The sequence below is a fragment of the Ovis canadensis genome, chromosome 1 (assembly GCF_042477335.2).
Source record: "Ovis canadensis isolate MfBH-ARS-UI-01 breed Bighorn chromosome 1, ARS-UI_OviCan_v2, whole genome shotgun sequence".
NCBI classification, from domain to species: domain Eukaryota; kingdom Metazoa; phylum Chordata; class Mammalia; order Artiodactyla; family Bovidae; genus Ovis; species Ovis canadensis.
This window is the reverse complement of record NC_091245.1, coordinates 16,019,056-16,036,474: the sequence shown is the minus strand read 5'-3', so window position 1 is coordinate 16,036,474 and position 17,419 is coordinate 16,019,056. Positions and strand designations below refer to the sequence as shown.

General features: G+C 56.4%; 1 protein-coding gene across 2 annotated transcripts in view; it reads right to left on the bottom strand.

The window, feature by feature from the left end:
- Positions 1-17,419, bottom strand: part of KCNQ4 (potassium voltage-gated channel subfamily Q member 4) — a 59,364-nt gene that overhangs the window by 11,433 nt on the left and 30,512 nt on the right. The window contains exons 2-10 of one of the 2 annotated variants that reach the window (XM_069587860.1): positions 15,756-15,846; positions 14,905-15,031; positions 14,506-14,681; positions 13,746-13,871; positions 13,272-13,382; positions 13,001-13,096; positions 9,723-9,811; positions 7,885-8,046; positions 826-1,046 (exon numbers count right to left, since the gene is read on the bottom strand). In XM_069587860.1, the coding sequence (XP_069443961.1) occupies positions 826-1,046; positions 7,885-8,046; positions 9,723-9,811; positions 13,001-13,096; positions 13,272-13,382; positions 13,746-13,871; positions 14,506-14,681; positions 14,905-15,031; positions 15,756-15,846 (1,199 nt within the window). Of the gene's footprint in view, positions 1-825; positions 1,047-7,467; positions 7,513-7,884; positions 8,047-9,722; positions 9,812-13,000; positions 13,097-13,271; positions 13,383-13,745; positions 13,872-14,505; positions 14,682-14,904; positions 15,032-15,755; positions 15,847-17,419 lie in introns of both variants that reach the window. The other variant, XM_069587871.1, reaches the window with a different exon arrangement.

The following is a 17,419-nucleotide window of genomic DNA, read 5'->3' as shown; positions in this document are numbered from 1 at the left end:
TGTCCCCATTTTATAGACGTGGAAAATGAAGCCCAGGGAGATTAGGTTACCTGCCCAAGATAAATGATAAAGCCAGGATTCAAACCCAGGCAGCCTGGCTCCAAAGCCTGTGCTCTTTTTTCTTTTTTTTTTCTTTTGTTCTTGTCACATATTTTTATTTTTTTAAATTAATTTTACTTTACAATATTGTCTTGGTTTTGCCATACATTGACATGAATCTGCCATGAGTGTACATGTGTTCCCCAATCTTTTTGCTTTTTCTCTTTCTAAATATTGGCGTTTTCCTAGGTGGTGCTGGTGGTAAAGAACACCTGCCAGAGCAGAAGACGTAAGAGACTCTGGTTTGATCGCTGGGTCAGGAAGATCCCCTGGAGGAGGGCATGGCAGCTCACTCCAGTATTCTTGCCTGGAGAACGCTATGGACAGAGGAACCTGGTTGGCTACAGTCCATAGGGTTACAAAGAGTCAGACATGACTGAAGCAACTTCACATAGCCAGTTAACAATGTTGTGATAGTTTCGAACAACTCAGCCATATATATACTTGTATCCATTCTGTCCCAAATTCCCCTCCTATCCAGCAAAGCCTATGCTCTTAACCACTACCAAATGCCACCTCTATATTCTTCTCTGATTCTCAAAGAGCCTGGAGCCCAGCAAAGCAAGTATTATGATGCCCATTTTACAGACCAGAAGACTGGTGCCCAAAGATGCTCAATCTGCTGCAAAGCTGGGACTAGAACCAAGTGTTCCCACCCCCAGCCCAGACTCCAGGCCCGCCCTGCCATCCTCAGCGGGTCCTGGCCCCACACCCGCAGGGGCTCACCCTCAGCCGAGGTGCGGGGTTTGAGTCTCAGGGAGGCCCGGAAGCGGGTGCGGTCGTTGAAGCTCCAGCTCTTCTGTACCTTGGTGGGACTGCTGGCCTCACCCACCTGCTCGCTACTCGGGGAAGTGGGCGTCGGCGGAGGTGCCAGGTGCTGCTTGGAGGGGCCCGTCCGCCGCTGGGAGCTGCCCATGCGGATGCGGTCTTTGATGCCCATCCGGCTGCTGGCAGGGCAGGTCGGATGGGGGAGAGAGTCAAGTTAGCTGCAGCTGGGGGTAGGTGTCAGTGGGGACACAGCTGACTTGGGACTTGGGGGCAGCTACTGGGGCTGACTCTCCTCCAAGAGGAGACTTCCTAGGATGGGACATGGGTGTGGTAAGGGGGGCCCTGACTCCTATGAGAAGCCAATCCAGGATCAGTCTGAACAACTCCACTCGCCACCCCCACCTCCCACCCATCATTGCCCGGACAGATAAGGGTGCACAGGAGACAGATGCAGAGTGGAAAGAGTGACAGAAACCCAAGAAGGGAGTCAGAGGCAGACAGAGGACTGGGAGCTGGGCCTGGCCCAGCTGGGGGCAGGGAGTGGAGGCAGAGACCCCTCCGGGGACAGACAAGCTGCTGAGGGATGGAGAGGCTCACCCGGCCATGCACACTGAGTTAGGCCCCCAGCTCCTCTCTGTACACGCGGGCCGGCTGTGCGGAGCTGAGGGTGTGTGCGTGTATGCGCGTCGTGTCTGTGCTTCTGTGCACACAGGTGCCAGTGTGTGTACCTATTTTCCTCCTTTGCCCACCGCTGGAGCTATCTGACCTCACCTGGTCAGCTCAGGGCCTTAGGACTTGGTACAGTTGTATAGGCAGTGCACTGCAAAATTCCAAAGGTCTCCATCATTCAGATTTCTGTGTGAATGAAATCACAGCCTGGAGCTGTGCAATGTCCTGGCCTGCTGAGGGGTCTTAGCCCTGTGGGTCTAGCTGCTGGGCCCACATGTATGCCCAGGCCATGCCGGTGGGCCCCACCCACAAACCAGTGAAGGTCTATAACCTGTTCTTCTCTGTCCACCCAGACTGACATCCTGCCCACATGACCTCCCACTGCCTCCTGAGCCTGCAGTTCAACAGCACCTACACGTCTGTGTACATGTGAAGACACGTGCATGTATCTGTGTATGCCCTTAGACTCCCCTTCCCACACCCAAACTCCTCACCTATCCTCCAAATCTTGGAAGCAGACAGGTGAAGGGAGGCCTCGGGTGCCCCAGGACAGGCCCAGCGTACCCAGTGCCTGCTAGAGTAACTCTGTCCAAAAGGTTCAAGGACCGTGTTATCGCTGTCTGAATGGGACCTGTCCAAACGTCCCCATCCGAGGCCTCCTGGAGATGTCACCACCACCACCCTGCATGTTTGCCACTTGAAAGGCCCCCTTCAGATGGCTTTGGGGCCCTTGCACCTCAAATGTCCGGGGCCCCAGCTCAGGAGAACACCAGCCAGTCTTGGGGGAATTCTGATGCGGTCCGAGGGCAGGGACCAGGGAGGGACACTGTGTCACCAGGTCTCAGAGGCTTTCAAATCAAGGGTTGAGCAGGAGACAGATTCTAGTTTCAGAGCTGAGTGGGGACCAGGGTCCTCCATGCCCGGGCATAGGGGATGGAGTATATAGAACAAGGTGCTGAGGGGAGGGAGGCCCCAGAAGGTGCTATTGGGAAGGCAGCTGGGATGTATGTAGGGCCATCCTTAGGAGGAGGGACCTCTGCCCGGAGGGGAGAGGTAATAGGACAAGGATGGGGGCCCTGAGGATATCAGAAGGGAAGGATAGGGTGGCTCCCCGCAACCCATCATGCTGTTGGCTGGCCCAGGATTTCCTCAGCACATACCAAAGATTCCAACCGAAGTTTGAGGTTGGCTCTCCCAAACTTTCCTCTGCAGAGCAGTTCCTTCAGGCTCTTCTCATGCTGGCAAGCACCCACCACCCCACCCAGTCCGTGCGACCACCCCGTCTGTCCTCCGCTCCTTCAAGGGGCAGAGGAAGAGAGAGGGGCAGAGAAGGCCCTGCAGTCAGGCAAGGGCCCAGAAGTCTGGATCTCTGTGCCTGGCACATCACTCCAGTGCTGTTCTGGGGAAAGGGGCTGACCTCCCTGTCATGAGAAGTGTGTGAGCCATACTGAGCTTGCACTCAGTAGGACTCATGAAGGAAGGGGTGTGGGCACTTGCCCTAGAGGTCTTGAAAGGTCTCTCTCCAGCTCTGATTCTGTGATGGTTGCAGGAGCTTCTAGCCTGACTTGTGGGATTCTGTAACTTTCCAGCCAGCCAGAGACCCTGGGCTCCTTTGCAGTATAAGAAGGCGCTGTTTCCCCAGCGGCGGCCCTGGATTCCAGCTCCTTGGGCAGGGCCCAGAAAATGGCTCACATCAGTCTCTCTGGAGCCTAAAAGCTCAAAGAAAATGGAAAGAAACCTGGCACACAGTGGACATCAGAAGAGCACACAAGGTCCGGGCCGACTGCCTGAGCCTTTTCGGCTCTCAGCCACGTTGGGTGGCGGGTTCCATAGTTACCACCCCTATTTTACAGATATGGAAGGGGGTGCCTAAGCTTCCAAGGTCACAGAGCTCCTCTGCATGGAACAAGGACTGGAACCCAGTTTTCTGTGACTTCAGAGGCTGTGTTCTTTCTCTGGGAGGAGCCAACAGGAGAGGGTCTCTGGCAGTAATTCTCAGCTGGGGGTTATTTTGCTCACTAGGGGACATCTGGCTGGAGACATTTTTGGTTGTCTCTCTGGGACGAGGAGAGAGGAGCTCCTAGCATCTAGGTAGAGGCCAAGGATGCAGTTAATCATGCTGAACAATGCACGGGACAACCTCCAACAACAGGGAATTCTCTGGCCCCAAACATCAGTGCTGCCAGTGATTTCAGCTCATTGGTGGCTGGGGGACAGGTGTGTGAACGTAACTGGGGCATCCCTGTAAGAGAGGGCAAGCTCAGGGCACATGCTGCCTTCTGACTGCTTGGCTGGACCCAACCCCTCTGCTCACTTCCACAGGGATTTCTTTAAGCACTCCATCTGCCCGCCAAACACCAGGCTCGCAGAGGTCGGAGGCAGCCTACCTGTTCTGATGCTGAATATAGCTCCTCTCTTGGAGACTGTGGAAACAGCCCTGGCCTTGCCCTTCCTGCCTATCACACCCACAGAGCCCAGGGAATCTTGCAAAGGGGGGCAGCTGACCCAGAGTTTCCTCGGCTTTACCCTGCAGCGTGTTCCCTCCAGCGGTGGTTCCCAAGCGCATACCATAACAGTAAATCGCGTGAGACCAACATTTATCTAGCACTTCCTCTGAGCCAGGCACAGTTTGAGTGGAAACAGATCCTAGTATCACAGTCATTTTACATCTGAGGAAGTGGAGGCACAGAAGGCTTGCACCCAAGGCCCCCAGCCAGATTCAGAAAGGAGCCACATTTCTGAGAAACTCTGCTTCTGGAGAGCCCACCCCTCTCCTCCTCACGGCCCAGCCCCCCACCCTCCCACCCCAATCCACAAGGCTGCCAAGGCACTCTGGGATGCACAGGACTCTTAAGCCCCAGCTGCCAGGCAGTGCCAACAGAATGAGGTTCTCACGAGGCTTCTGTGAGCCAGCTTTAGCTCCCGACCTCCACGACGGGCTGCAGCAGCCGAGCTCTCTCACCTCCCCTTGGTGTTCGCCACCCCCTGCTTCCTCCTTGAGCTGTGTCCCTCACACCGCATGGTGGTTACTCCTTGCAACTCTCTAGGCACCGTGTTTTATGCTCCTAGTGCAGGGCCTGGCACAGGGCAGGTACCAAGGAATGTAGTGGTGAGGCGGCTAAAGAACTGGGCTCTGGAGTTGGTGAAGGAGGCACCAACCCCAGCCCCTTTAGGCATCTGCTAGGACATCAGTGGGCAGTACGGAGCCAGGAAGCTAAAGGCCTGGAAAAAGTCAGAGTGGGAAGGACCCTCCGAGAGCCTCTAGTTCAATCTACCCATTCCACAGATGGGAAACTGAGGTCCAGAAAAGGAAAGCAATCTGGCCAAGATCACAAGAGGCTGGGGTGGGGGAGCATCAGCAGCAGAGCCAGAACTCATCCCAAGGCTCCTGTAGGTGTCCCTCCTGACAGACTGGGGACCAAGCCCAGGTCCCCAGACCTGGCAGAAGCATCCCCAGGAAGGTGAGGGGCTCATCAGGGCCCCAAGGCAGACGGCAGGCGGCAGGCACATGCACCTTGTCCTTGGCCCATCCTGTCTCCCTCTCCAGCCCCAGAACTGGGTGGGGCCAGGAGAAGCGGGGACAGGAGGAGCAGGCGAGGGGGTACCTCGGTCTCCAGCTGGCGTGGATCCGAAAGAAACTCCGTTTATTACTAAACATCTGGCTGGAAAGTGGAGAACAAGACACAACAGAGGTTAGTGGGAAGGAGGCAGGTGGGCAGAGCATGGGCAGCTGCCAGGATGGGGCCAGCCTCCTGTGGCTGGTGGGAGAGAAGGACCCCCCACTCGAATCATCCTCTAGCCCACATGCCTAGAAGGCAGAGGTTCTCCAGCTTTGCATAAGGATCTCATGGGGAGCGTGTTAAATATGCAGAATTCTGTGCCTCTTTTCTAGAGATGCTCATTCCATGGCTTGGGGAGAGGTCCAGGTATCTCTGCATGATGAACAAATGTCCCATGGGATGCCGACACAGAGAAAGTTGGGGACCATGCTCTGAAAACCACTGTCTTAGCGTCTCATTGCAAAACCCACAGAGAGAGGTGCTGACTCTGGCACAGCCACCCCTCAGGAAGTCCTTGTCATCCTGGGAACATGCTCAGCCTGGGTCCATCCACAAGCACCACTAAGGCTGTGGCCAACCAAGTGTGTGTGTGTGTGTGTGTGTGTGTGTGTGTGTGTGTGTGTGTGTTGGGGGTGATCCTGTCTTGGGCACCCAGCCCACAGGGCCCAGACAGCCAAGATTAAGGATCTGGCCATTTGGCCTGCTGCCTGACCTCCTAGGGGGCTTCCCAGGTGGTGCTAGTGGTAAAGAACCCACCTGCCAATAGAGGAGACATAAGAGACATGGGTTCGATCCCTAGGTCAGGAAGATTCTCTTGGAGGCAGGCATGGCAACCCACTCCAATATTCTTGCCTGGAGAATCCCATGGACAGAGGAGCCTAGCAGGCTATAATCCATGGGGTCACAAAGAGTCGGGCACGACTGAAGTGACTTAGCACACACACACTAGTCTCCTAGAAGTCACAGTTCAGTCCCCTGGGGTCTGGGGAATAAGGAATACTCCACCACCATCACCATGAGCCCCAACCACATAGACACTGCAGGGCAGACACACACAGGCTGGGAGTCAGTGATGGCCGAGTCCTCAGTGGTCATCTGTTCCTAGGCCTTGGGGGGCCCAGAGACCCAGAGCAGCTGTGGGAGGTGGTACAGATGCTGGGGTCCAGGATAATCTCCATTTCTGGTACCTTCCTACTCAGGCAAAGTGACACCAGAGTGAACTGAAGCTGCAAAGAGCCCTGGCTCAGGCTGTGGGCAGGGTTGCTCAAATGCCAAAACTTCTGAGCTTCTGCCTGTCTGCTGTGGTTGGGTCGGGGCAGGGATAACACTGGGACATTCAGATAGTGATAGACAGTATGCATGGGCTGCGCCGTGGACCCTATTCCAGGGACCTCCAGCCTGGCCTGGCCAATCACACGTCCCCTCCTCCCAGAGACCTAGAGGGGTCTCCCTCTTCACCCACTTCTTATTCAGCCCCTGGCCAGAACTGCCCTCGCTGAGACCAGGAAAGGAATTCTGCTCCCTGCAATCTCTGCACCAGAACCCCCTCTTCCCTCTTCCCTGAGCCTTTTCAGCCCAGAAATCCAGATCAGCCCCTGAGCAGCCTTCACACTGCTAATTTTCTGCCCAGAACCCTGAGGCTCAGAGTGGCTTGATGACTTTCTCAAGGACACACAGCACCAAGCAGCAGAGGCTTTCATAGCGTCTCCTTCTGATCCCCGAGTGGTACACCTCTTTTCCCCTCCCTTGTTCTGGGCATGGGGCTCAGAATCACACCCGAGGCTCAAGGTCCAAATGTCCACCTGACTGATTCAGGGGTGATATGCAAAGATGAAATAAAACGAACCAATGGGCAGAGGACAGGGGATGATGACGGGGGTGGGTGGGGATTGAACCCTTGGCCTCAAAGCTACACCTCTGTAGGAATAGTCACTTTCCCATATACAGTGAGTTAGTGGGCTTCCCTTATCCAAGTATGCCTGAAATTCCACTATTTATGAACATTTATGTGGGGGTAAGCGTTGTTCTTTTGTTGTTCTTTTAAGATGCAAAAGCTCCAAGAGAGGCAGGTCAAGGGGAGAGAGATTGTCAGGACAGCAAAATGTCCTTCCGTAAGAAAGAAAGGCATTGTGGGAGAATCCCAGGAGGAGGCTCTGGGATTAGCAAAGCTGTGGACAAGGCTTGCACAAGACAAGAGCATTAGTCACTGGTTGAGTTTATATAGGCCCTTCAGCAGTTCTTAGTCAAGAGCTCTCTTTCCAGCTGGCATCTCATTCCCAAGAGGCGAGTTCAGTGTCAAGCCCCTTCTCGAGGAACATGCTGGGGAGGTGGGGCCCCGGCCCTCATACCCCGGGACGGTGCCCACGATTACCTGAGCCGTAAGCACCTGTGGCCAGCGGCCTCCTCCTCTCTCCAGCTTCCCAGGAGGGATAGGGGTGCAGGGATGGAAGAGTGAGGGGGACGTGGAAACAGAGAAAGAAAGAGGACAATGGAATGAATGGAGGAGGTGATGGGAAAGGATGGTGTGGACATCTCCCCGACTCAGGCCCCTGGAGTCCCAGGTGATAAAACGGTGAGTCAACTCTGGCCTTTCCAGAGAGACCGTCAGTCTGTACCTGTCAGGCCATCTGATGACAACTGCCCAGGCCTTCTGACAAGGCCTGGGAGTCCCCAGCACAGGCCCAGACACCCACACAGTGGCTGGAGACAGGTCCGAGAGAGGATGAGACAGAGAATGGAAGAGGAGGAGGAGAAGCAAGAGGAGGTGGCAGCCCCGGGGGGCCCCTACCTTTCCCCAGGGCAGAAGGAGGCGCTGCCCGGCCGGTGGCAGGTGGCAACGGGCGGGTAACGGGAGGGCGCTCCGTCGGGTACCGGCGCCCGCCGTACCTCCAGGGGCCGTAGGCCCCCGTTGCGGGCCCGTTGCACGTGCTCAAACAAGAGGGCCAGCTCTCTGCAGGAGAGGGCGCCATCAGCGGCAGGCAGGGCCCTGGCACCGCCCCCCACCTGAGGACTCTGAGCTCCTGATGGATTACCCCCGGGCGCGGCCTGTCTGGAGATGCTCAGCGAACACACCAGGCCCACATGGGCAAGGGTGGGAATGGGAGAGTAGCCTTCCTCTGTCTTTCTCTCTTCTCAGCTCCTGGGAAACCCTCAAGGATGCCAGGTATGATTGTGCTGGATGGGATCCACTAGGGGGCACCCTCCCAAGGGGGAAGGTGGCGACCTCAAATCCACCTCACTCTCTGCTCAGCAAGCAGAGCGTCTGTAGGAGGAGCCTTGCCCACCTGGAGGCCAGAAGCAGCCCTGAAATCCTGCCCTCCAGATCTGACTGGATTTTAGGGGAAACTGAGGCTGAGGAGGGAGACTTGATAGGCAGCCCACTTTCTTCTGCAGCCCTCACGCTGGGTTCTCAGAGACTAGACTGAGGGCTCAGCTTCTTCTGAACTCTCCAGGCTATCTCCTGTTTCTCTAACCCAAGAAAGAGTTCTTGCCTCTCTTTGCCTTCCCATTGCATGGATGAGGAAACTGAGGTCCAGGGAGCAGAAGGATCAGTGGACCCGAATTTGCCAACCAAGCTCTGACTCTCTTCCCAGAGGACCCAAGACCATCTCTCCCAAATCATTCCTTCCCATCTCACACATATTTCTAACAAACTAGCCCCTGCCCTACTCCCCAGGGCCTGGCCTTGAGTCCTGAGGACTGCTTCTAGAAAGAAGGGCTCTTTCTATTAATAGTCTAACCACCATCCCTGTCTTTGGGGTGGGCACTTGCCTCTGCCAGGTGGAGAGGTGGGGGAGCCAGTGTGATTCTGGGAGGCCCCCTTCCCAGCCCCTTCTCTCCTGCTCCTCCCCTAGGAAGCCCCCTAAGGCTGAGGAAGCACGGAGGGGGCAGCCAGGTGTGGGGGTGAGTGGGATCACGCAACAGCTGCTCTGCGAGAACTAATGAGGCAAAAAAGGCAGCCGCAGAAATGCTGAGCACTGCAGCCTGGCCCCGCCTCCCTCGCAACCCTTAGGGCTGAGCCGCTCTCCAAGGTCTTCATTCCTGCCCCAGGGTGTGGCCAGGCACCTGGCCACATGAACCGTGGTGATGCTATTAATGACCTCCTGTGTGGAGCCACCCCATGCAGTCTTACCCCAGCTTGGGCCAGTGGGACGAACCCGCCTTGGGGCCCTAAGGCTGCTGCTTGGTACAGTAAAAGCAGGCATGTTGTAGGGGTGCTGGGGTGGGTGTTAGTACCTGACTCTGGCACATACATTCTTGCGCACACCACAGTGTCTCTATCCACTGCAAGGGCTAATGCTGACCCCGACTCAGACTGAGGGGAGCGAGCTGGCTGGGCTCTGTCCCAAGGGGCAACTGCTCTGGGGGAGCATGCAGACTGCCAGGAACAGGGCTTAGCCCTGAGTCCAATGTCCCCACCTTCCCTGGCAGAACAGAGTGGGAGAGGGGACCCTCCAGGCTCTGGGTTACACAGGCTCTGCAGAGCCAGCCCCAGAGGAAGCCATGACCCCCTCCCATGGGAGCCATGACCCCCTTCCCAGCCTCCAGGACTCTGTCCCAGCCATCTGTCCTCAGGGGCATTACTGTCAGCCACCCACCTCCCCGTCCCCCCAAGGGAGGGTCTACCTGAAGGATGGGAGGATGCTGTCATAGTAGTACCAGGTGGCCGTCAGGTAGGCCCGGCTCGCGTCGGTGGAGTAGAGGCGCCATGCCGCCTGGTGGTGTGGGAGGAAGAGGAAGGAGGTGTTGGGGGACCCAGCATTGGAGAGGCCTCTCAGCCCCCAATCAGTCCTCTGCCCCCCAAAGAACCCAGGCCTCAGGCCAGTTGAGGGGTACTCAGAGCCAGAGGCTTGTTCCAACTCCACAGCCACCAGCAAGGTCAGAAGGAGGCCTGGGGAGAAGACTCCCAAGGTGACACGCAGTCAGCCTCAGAGCCAGAGGCTCTGTGGGAGTTAAGAGCTGGGGTTTTGCCATCAGGCAGAAGTGGGTTTCCAATTCCAGCTTTGCCACCTACTTGGGTGGACAATTAAATAAAGCTGCAGAGCCTTAAGTTTCTCATCTGTGAAATGGACACAGTACGACTTGCCTAACAGGGTGGTGGGGCCTCCCAAGTGGCGCTTGTGGTAAAGAACCCACCTGCCAATGCAGGAGACATAAGAGACGTGGGTTTGATCCCTGGGTCAGGAAGATTCCCTGGAGGAGGGCAGGGCTACCCACTCCAGTATTCTTGCCTGGAGAATCCCCATGGACAGAGAAGCCTGGTGGGCTACAGTCCACAGGGTCTCAAAGAGTTGGACATGATGGAAGCGACTTAGCATGCATGCAACAAGGCTGTGAGGACTAAATGGGGAAATGTTCATTAAATGTCAAGTACAGTGCATGGCACGTAGTAGGCACTTAATACCAAGTTTCCCTATTAATCACTCCTGTTATGTCCAGTTCCCACAGCTGATATATATTTATTCCCTGTGTATTTGATTAATGTACTTCTCTCTTCTTAGTCTGTAAGCTGTGTCTTGGTCAGCACTGTATCCTCTGGCACATGGTGGGTACTCTGCAATGTCTGAGGAATGAATACTGACTAAATGAATTATTATTACTAAAAATAACCCTACCCCATTCTTCCCAGCTGCCTGCCACTGCCCATGGAATTGAGGAGGGGAGGAAAGAACATCAACTACCAGGCCCTTAGCATCCATGAAGTTGCTGGGTCTCCTCTGCAGCAGCAGGGATGAGGGTCAGACAAGAGGAAGGACTATCCCTCTCCCTCCAGGTAAAGAGAAGAGTCAGTAGGGACTTGGGGTGAATGGAGTGATCAGCAACGGCAGGTGCTGGGCAGGAGGAAGCAGAACTGGATCCTTCTTTAGATGCATCTTGTCCTTAAGGGCCAGCCCACTGCTGACCTCACTGGCCAGGCACCCTCCTAGGACAAGAATATTTTTACTTCCTGCTTGCCTAGTCCCTTGGATTGGGCTGGGGAGCAGCTGCCAAAGCTGTCTCATTAATTATGGGCACCACAATACCAGCTGTCTCTCGGCACAGCCAGTGCCAGCCACCTGCCCCTACAATGCCCCTTGGAAGGCCAGTTCCCAGGGGACAGCAGCCGTTGTGCCCCAAGGGATGCTGAGAAGGCAAAGTTGGGCTGGTGGCTGGCGATAACAGAGATGGGGGAGGGGGTTCAACCCTGGGGAGGAGAGATAAGGGGGTGTTAAGCCAGACCTGGGCTGAGGGGTTCAGAGCAGGAGAGGTGAGCTGTGCCAGTGTTCCTGGAACTATTGGGTTGGCCGAAAAGTTCGTTTGGGTTTTCTGCACCATCGGCTGGAAAACCCGAATGAACTTTTTGGCGAGCCCGATAATTCTCGCAGGAGGAGTTTCTCTTGCACAAGGCTGTTACAGGGTCCCCAAAATTCAGAGCACTTGCCTCATCCCATGTCCCACGGGAATGCCTCAGACAGTGGAGCAAACAGCCTACATACTCCTGCTTTTTTCCCACCCCTCTGGGTGTTCCTTCTCTGCCTCCTTGGCTGGCTCAGCTCTGCCCTCCCAGTCACTAAATGCTCAGGTTCTGTAAAGCTCAGCTCTAAACCATCTCTTCTTCTTTCCTCTGCCTGCTAGGCAAGCACCTCCACGCCCAGGGCTTCATTACCGTCTGCACACACGGCCTAGCACATTACTCACCACAGGTGCACACCACTACATCAGCTGCCTCCTCCACAGCCCCCCACCTACCCAGGGGCTCAGAGGCTCTGCAGACTCTTCACGTTCCAGCCAAACTCACTCTTCATGCCCCAAGTCTAGTCACCCTTTAGTGAGGAGGGGCATCAGCCCTCCAGTCGGGCAAGCCAGAAACCTAGAAGTCACCCTGACATCTGCCTCTCCCTCATTCCTGATACCGCCAATTTCACCTTCTAAATATGCAGAATCTGCCCATTTCTTTCCATCTCATCTGTTGCTACCCTTGTCCAAGTCACCTGCCACCCCATTTCACCCAAACTGTTGCTGGAGCCTCTTCTCTGATCTCTCCACTCACACAGGTCACCCTCCAATCCACTCAATACTTTTCAAAACACAGATTATCACCCTCTCTTCCTCCTGCTTCACCCCCTCTTCCTCCTGCTTCATACCTGTCAATGGATCCTCACTGTTGTTAGGAAGATGTTAAGTTTCTCTCTCTGACCTCAGATCTGGGCCTCACCCACTGAGCCAAACCCTTCCACTGTACACTCCTACTTGAGCTTTCTGTTCCAGCCTCACTAGATTCTTTCCTGTTCATCAAACACACCCTGCTCCCTTTCATCACAGGACCTTTGCACATGCCATTCCCTTACCTCAAAGGCTCCCTCCTTCACCTCTTCACCTAGCTGACTACCCATCCTCCAGCTCTCTGCTCAAGTGTCAGTTTCCCAGGGCAGTCATCCCTGAGTTTCCCTTCGAGGTCAGATCAGGCCAAGCCCCAGCTAAATGCTCTTCAAAGAACCATTTCTTTCTTTCAAGGTGTTTTTCTTGGTTGCAGTTATAACATTCATCTGTGGAGATGCTGGTGGGATGAATTAAGGTGTTGGGAGTAGAGCAGGCTTCCTGATGACTGCACCGCTGATGGGTGGCAGGACCGGGTCCCCCCCTGGGGCCTAGGATCTCTTGTCCAGTCTCTACTCCACTTCAGGCCGTGCAGAGCTGGGGCTGCAGCTGGGCAGTGGGCCAGCTCTGGCTAGCCCTGAACTGGGCATGCAGAAGTGGGAGAAGTTTCTGATAATCTTAGCCAGCCTCCTAGCTCTGTCCCTAACCTGGCATGTGGCTCCAGAAAATTCTCTCTGAGTGGAGTCATAGTTGTGAAGTGAGACACAGGGTGAGCATACAGATCTGACACACCAGTTCAGTTCAGGGGCTTCCTGGGGCCCCTGTACCTGGATGAGGTTGGCTGCTGGCATCCTCCGCTTCTCAAAGTGCTTCTGTCGGTGCTGCTCCTGCACCTTCAGGGCAAAGCCAGAGCCGAGGATGCCCTAGGGCCATAGGCATGGTTGGAGGTGGGACAGCCAAAGGCTTTAAAGGTACCCCTACTGCTGCCCATCTGAGGTGTCCCCCCCACCCATGCAAATGCTGCACAGGGGCTCAGCAGGCTCTCTCCCCAGGACCCCCTCCCCTAGGCTGGGCCATCCTAAGTGAAGGGGGACTCACGGCGGGCAAAGCAAAGAAGGAGATGCCCAGTAAGGCGAAGCCAGCAGCCAGGACCCTGCCGAGCCACGTGTGTGGCGTCTTGTCACCATAGCCGATGGTTGTCAGTGTTATCTGGGGACACAAACAAATTACCTGCAGGGCTGGTCAGGGGGTCCACCCACAGGAGATTGCTGGGGCACAGGGAGGTGGGCCCATCATGAGGGGGGCCTCCATAGTTGCCCACAGGAACTGGTCATAAGAACTTGTCACAGGGGCTGGTTCCTAATCAATAGATTCTCCCCCTCCCCCTTGCTGACGGGGAGAGGGGTAGAGGTCACAAGGGCTTGATGTAGGGAACTAGAAGGGGGCACAAGCTGGTCCACTGGGGGAAGCTGAGGGACTAACACAGGGGCTGGTCACGGGATTTGGGGTCACAATGATCAGGCCAGGGAGGGTCCCAGGGAGAAGCTCGGCCCTACACAGACCCTCACGCACCGTCCCCCACCAGAGCGAGTCGGCGTAGGAGGAGAAGTCGGAGTTGGCGTCCTTCTCGGCCAGATAGACCAGGAAGGAGGCGAAGATGAGCACCAGGAACCCGATGTACCAGGCGGTGATCAGCTCCTGTGGGGGCAGCAAGGGATGAGACCACCCACCCGGCACAGGTGGGGAGGTTGACGGCTCCCAGAATGGCCTATGGGAGGTGTTCGGAACGGGGTAAGTGTACCCAACTCTCGGAAGTCCCTGGTGGCCGCTCTGCCGCCCTTTGTTTCTCAGTAACTCCCTTCCAGGAGACCCTGCCCGCCTTTCGGGCACAACCAGGTCCTCACAGAACCTCAGAGCACGCCCCGCCCCGGCCCTGCCCTTGACCTCCAGCTTCCAGGCTCAGGTCTTCGCCCACGAGCCCACCTTGCACTACCCCCCTCTGTCAGGCTGCCATCCGACCCCACATCCGGTCCCACCGCAGCTCCACCCTCAGACCCCGCTCCAGGTCACCACTTCGCTATTAAGCGTAGACCCCTAAACCCCAAAGCTTCTGCCTTTCAGGCCCCGCCTCCTGGCCTGGTCCCGAACGCCCCCTGACCCCGCCCCTGCCCGGCCCGCCCTAGCCCCTGTGGGCTCGCTGGCGCTGAGTCCCTAGTCACCCCTCAATCCCCAATTCCGGCCCCGGCTCCGCCAGGCCCCGCCCCCTGCCGCTCCAGCTCCGCCCTGGACACGCCCCTCTCCCTCACGCCCCCGCATCCCCGCCCGGCCTCACCTTGCTGTGCGCGTAGACCACCGAGCCCAGCAGCTTCCAGGTGCCGCCGCGGCGGTCCATGCGCACCATACGCAGGATCTGCAGGAAGCGCATGCTGCGCAGCGCGGACGTGGCAAAGATGTTGCCCTGCGTGCCCGCGGCGATGACGGCCACCGAGGCCACGAACACGATGAAGTCTGCAGAGGCGGGGAGTGGGGCGAGGTCACGGCCAGCGCCAGAGAGCCCACCTACCCCGTGCCTGGACCCGAGGCTGGGGGTGGAGGGGGGTTGTTCCTGGGGTCCGAGGGGGCGACTGGGAAGGTCCGTTGTGTCTGTGTCACTAGCCAGGGTCCTGGGGTCAGGGTGTCAACCCTGCGGTTTGGGGTCAAAGATCAGGTTTGGGAGGCATGGGACCATTACCGATGACACAGAAGGGTTTTCTGGCAAAGCGGAAGCGGCCCTGCCATCCTCGGTAGCGGCAGCAGCATCCAGCAGACCAGACGCGGATGATGTACTCCAGACCAAACACGACGATCATCACGAATTCCTATGGGACCAGGGGCCTGAGTTCTGGTCCCACTCTTCAGGCCCCGGGCCTAGATCACACAGCACCCACCCAGCCCCGAGTCCCTGGGTTAGGGATATTAGAGTTTCCTCAGCCTGCCTCTCCTGGAGGTTCATCTGCCTGGATGGACCTGGGGAGGCTTCGGGAAGGCAAGTGGCTTCTTCCATGTCTTCCAGAGAGACTGAAAGCTCAGATCTGTCCCCTGTTGCTGTGCCCACGAACTGGCTGAGTTTTTCTGCTCCTCATCCCCCTCCCAGCCATCTCATCCCCATCCCAGCCTAAACCTGACCAGGTGACACAAGGGGTGTTTGTCTGTCACAGTACCGCTCTGAAGTGCTTCTGTTTAGGGGTTAAAACCAGATCCCATAGGAGTGGCATTAGCAGCTTTGATCCTGAGAAGGAGTGGGCCTCCTCTCCCCTTCTCTGGGCCCATCATAAGCCCTAGTATAGAGACTAGGAGCTCTATACTAGGAGCTCTCCCAACACCTGCTTTAAAGCAGGGGAGCCCTGTGGACTTTTATGGCAACCCATAAAGCCCTCTGGGCTTTTATGAAGCTCAGAGAAGTACAGCCACCATGTCAGGGAACACAGCACAGAAAGCCAGTCTCTGAAACATGTTATGTGAAGCCTCACTTGCCCTTCACCCTCAGCCCAGAGGTGCTACCCACACACACAGCCTCCCTCAGACCCAGACTCCAGCACTCACTAAGATGAGGAGACACTCGTTGGCAAGTTCCTGGTGCTCCTGGATAGTGGACAGCACGGACAGCACCAGGCAGCTGAAGACCAGCAAAAATCTACAATAGCAGCATGAAGGAGAGGGTTAGATGCTGGATGGACAGGGCAGCTGAGGAGCCTCTGGCAAGGGGTTGCAGAGGAGGAGGAGGAGGAGGAAGGGTAGAGGAAGAGGAGGAGGGGGAGAAAGAGGAAGGGGAGAGGAGGGAAGAATTACTGGGGAGTAATCTGGAAAGTGGACTAAGAATCAAAGTTCCCTGGAGTTGTGGCTCTGTGCTGGACCTCAAAGGGAAAAGCCCCCGAGCTCCAGGTGGCTGGGCTCACAGATAACTTATAATCCTCTCAATTGCCCTTAATGTACCCACAGCTCCCAGAAGTGGACGCTGAGCTGTGGCAGGCCGGTCTGTCTGGGCTGGCCGAGAGAGGAACCCAGGAACACCCCCTTCCTCATGAAGCATAGCTTCATCTGCAGAATGAAGACAACTGCTTCTGCCTTCGTGGGATCTTATGAAATTAAATACTGAGACAGCTATGGAAGGAAAGGGCATCAGGGAAGACAGATAGGGAGGGGAGGATGCAGAGGGGGAGAGGGTGTCGGGAGGGCAGTCGGGCATCGGGGAGCCATGTCACCGAGGCCTGGAAATCCCCACAGGACAGTGGGAAGCTACTGAGTGGCCCAGAACCAGACATTTAGAAATGGAAGGAACTAGGGAATCCAGCTCATCTGATTTATGATGAGCTCATGAATTAACCTCAATTGCACACATGAGGAAACTGAGGCTCAGAGTGGGAAAGGGAGTCACCCAAGGTCACCAGGATATCCAGGACAGAGATGAGATGACAGTCAGAGTTCCTAACTTCCCAGTGGATGGGAAGAGGGGAAAGGACATGAGGAGTGAACATGTAAGGGAAGATAGGATGCGGGGGCACAGGCTGCGGGTGCAGCAAAAGGCAACAAGGCTGGCCTCCCGGAAGCACTTCTCCTTTGGATGGGGGTGTTGCGCCTGGAAGAGACTCCTGAGGGAACGCGTTTCTCTGGAAACGCTTGACCCACAGCCTGCCCGAAATGTTCCCAGAGTGCCCCCACCTGGGACTGTTGCCACTGCACTCTGCCTGAAATGCCTCACCATCAGAGCCTGAGGAAATGCTCCCCTCAAGCTTCCCTCACCCCAAAGCTCCTGCTGGGGGAGCCCCCATCCCACCGTCAGCTCAGAACACCCCCTCCCTGTGCCTGCCTCCCAATCACTGTCTGCGTGTGTGCGTGTAAAGTCACTTCGGTCGTGTCTGACTCTTTGCAACCCCATGGACTGTAGCCTGCCAGGCTCCTCTGTCCATGGGATTCTCCAGGCAAGAATATGGAGTGGGTTGCCCTGCCCTCCTCCAGGGGATCTTCCCAACCCAGGGATCGAACCCACGTCTCTTATGTCTCCTGCATTGGCAGGCAGGTTCTTCACCACTAGTGCCAGCTGGGAAGCCCCAGGTCACAGTCAACAGCATTTTATTTCTGTTCCTCTTACATCAGCATCTGCCTGCAGTGAAGGAGGCCAGGGTTCGAAATCTGGGTTGGGAAGATCCCCTGCAGAAGAAAATGGCACCCCACTCCAGTACTCTTGCCTGAAAAATTCCATGGATGGA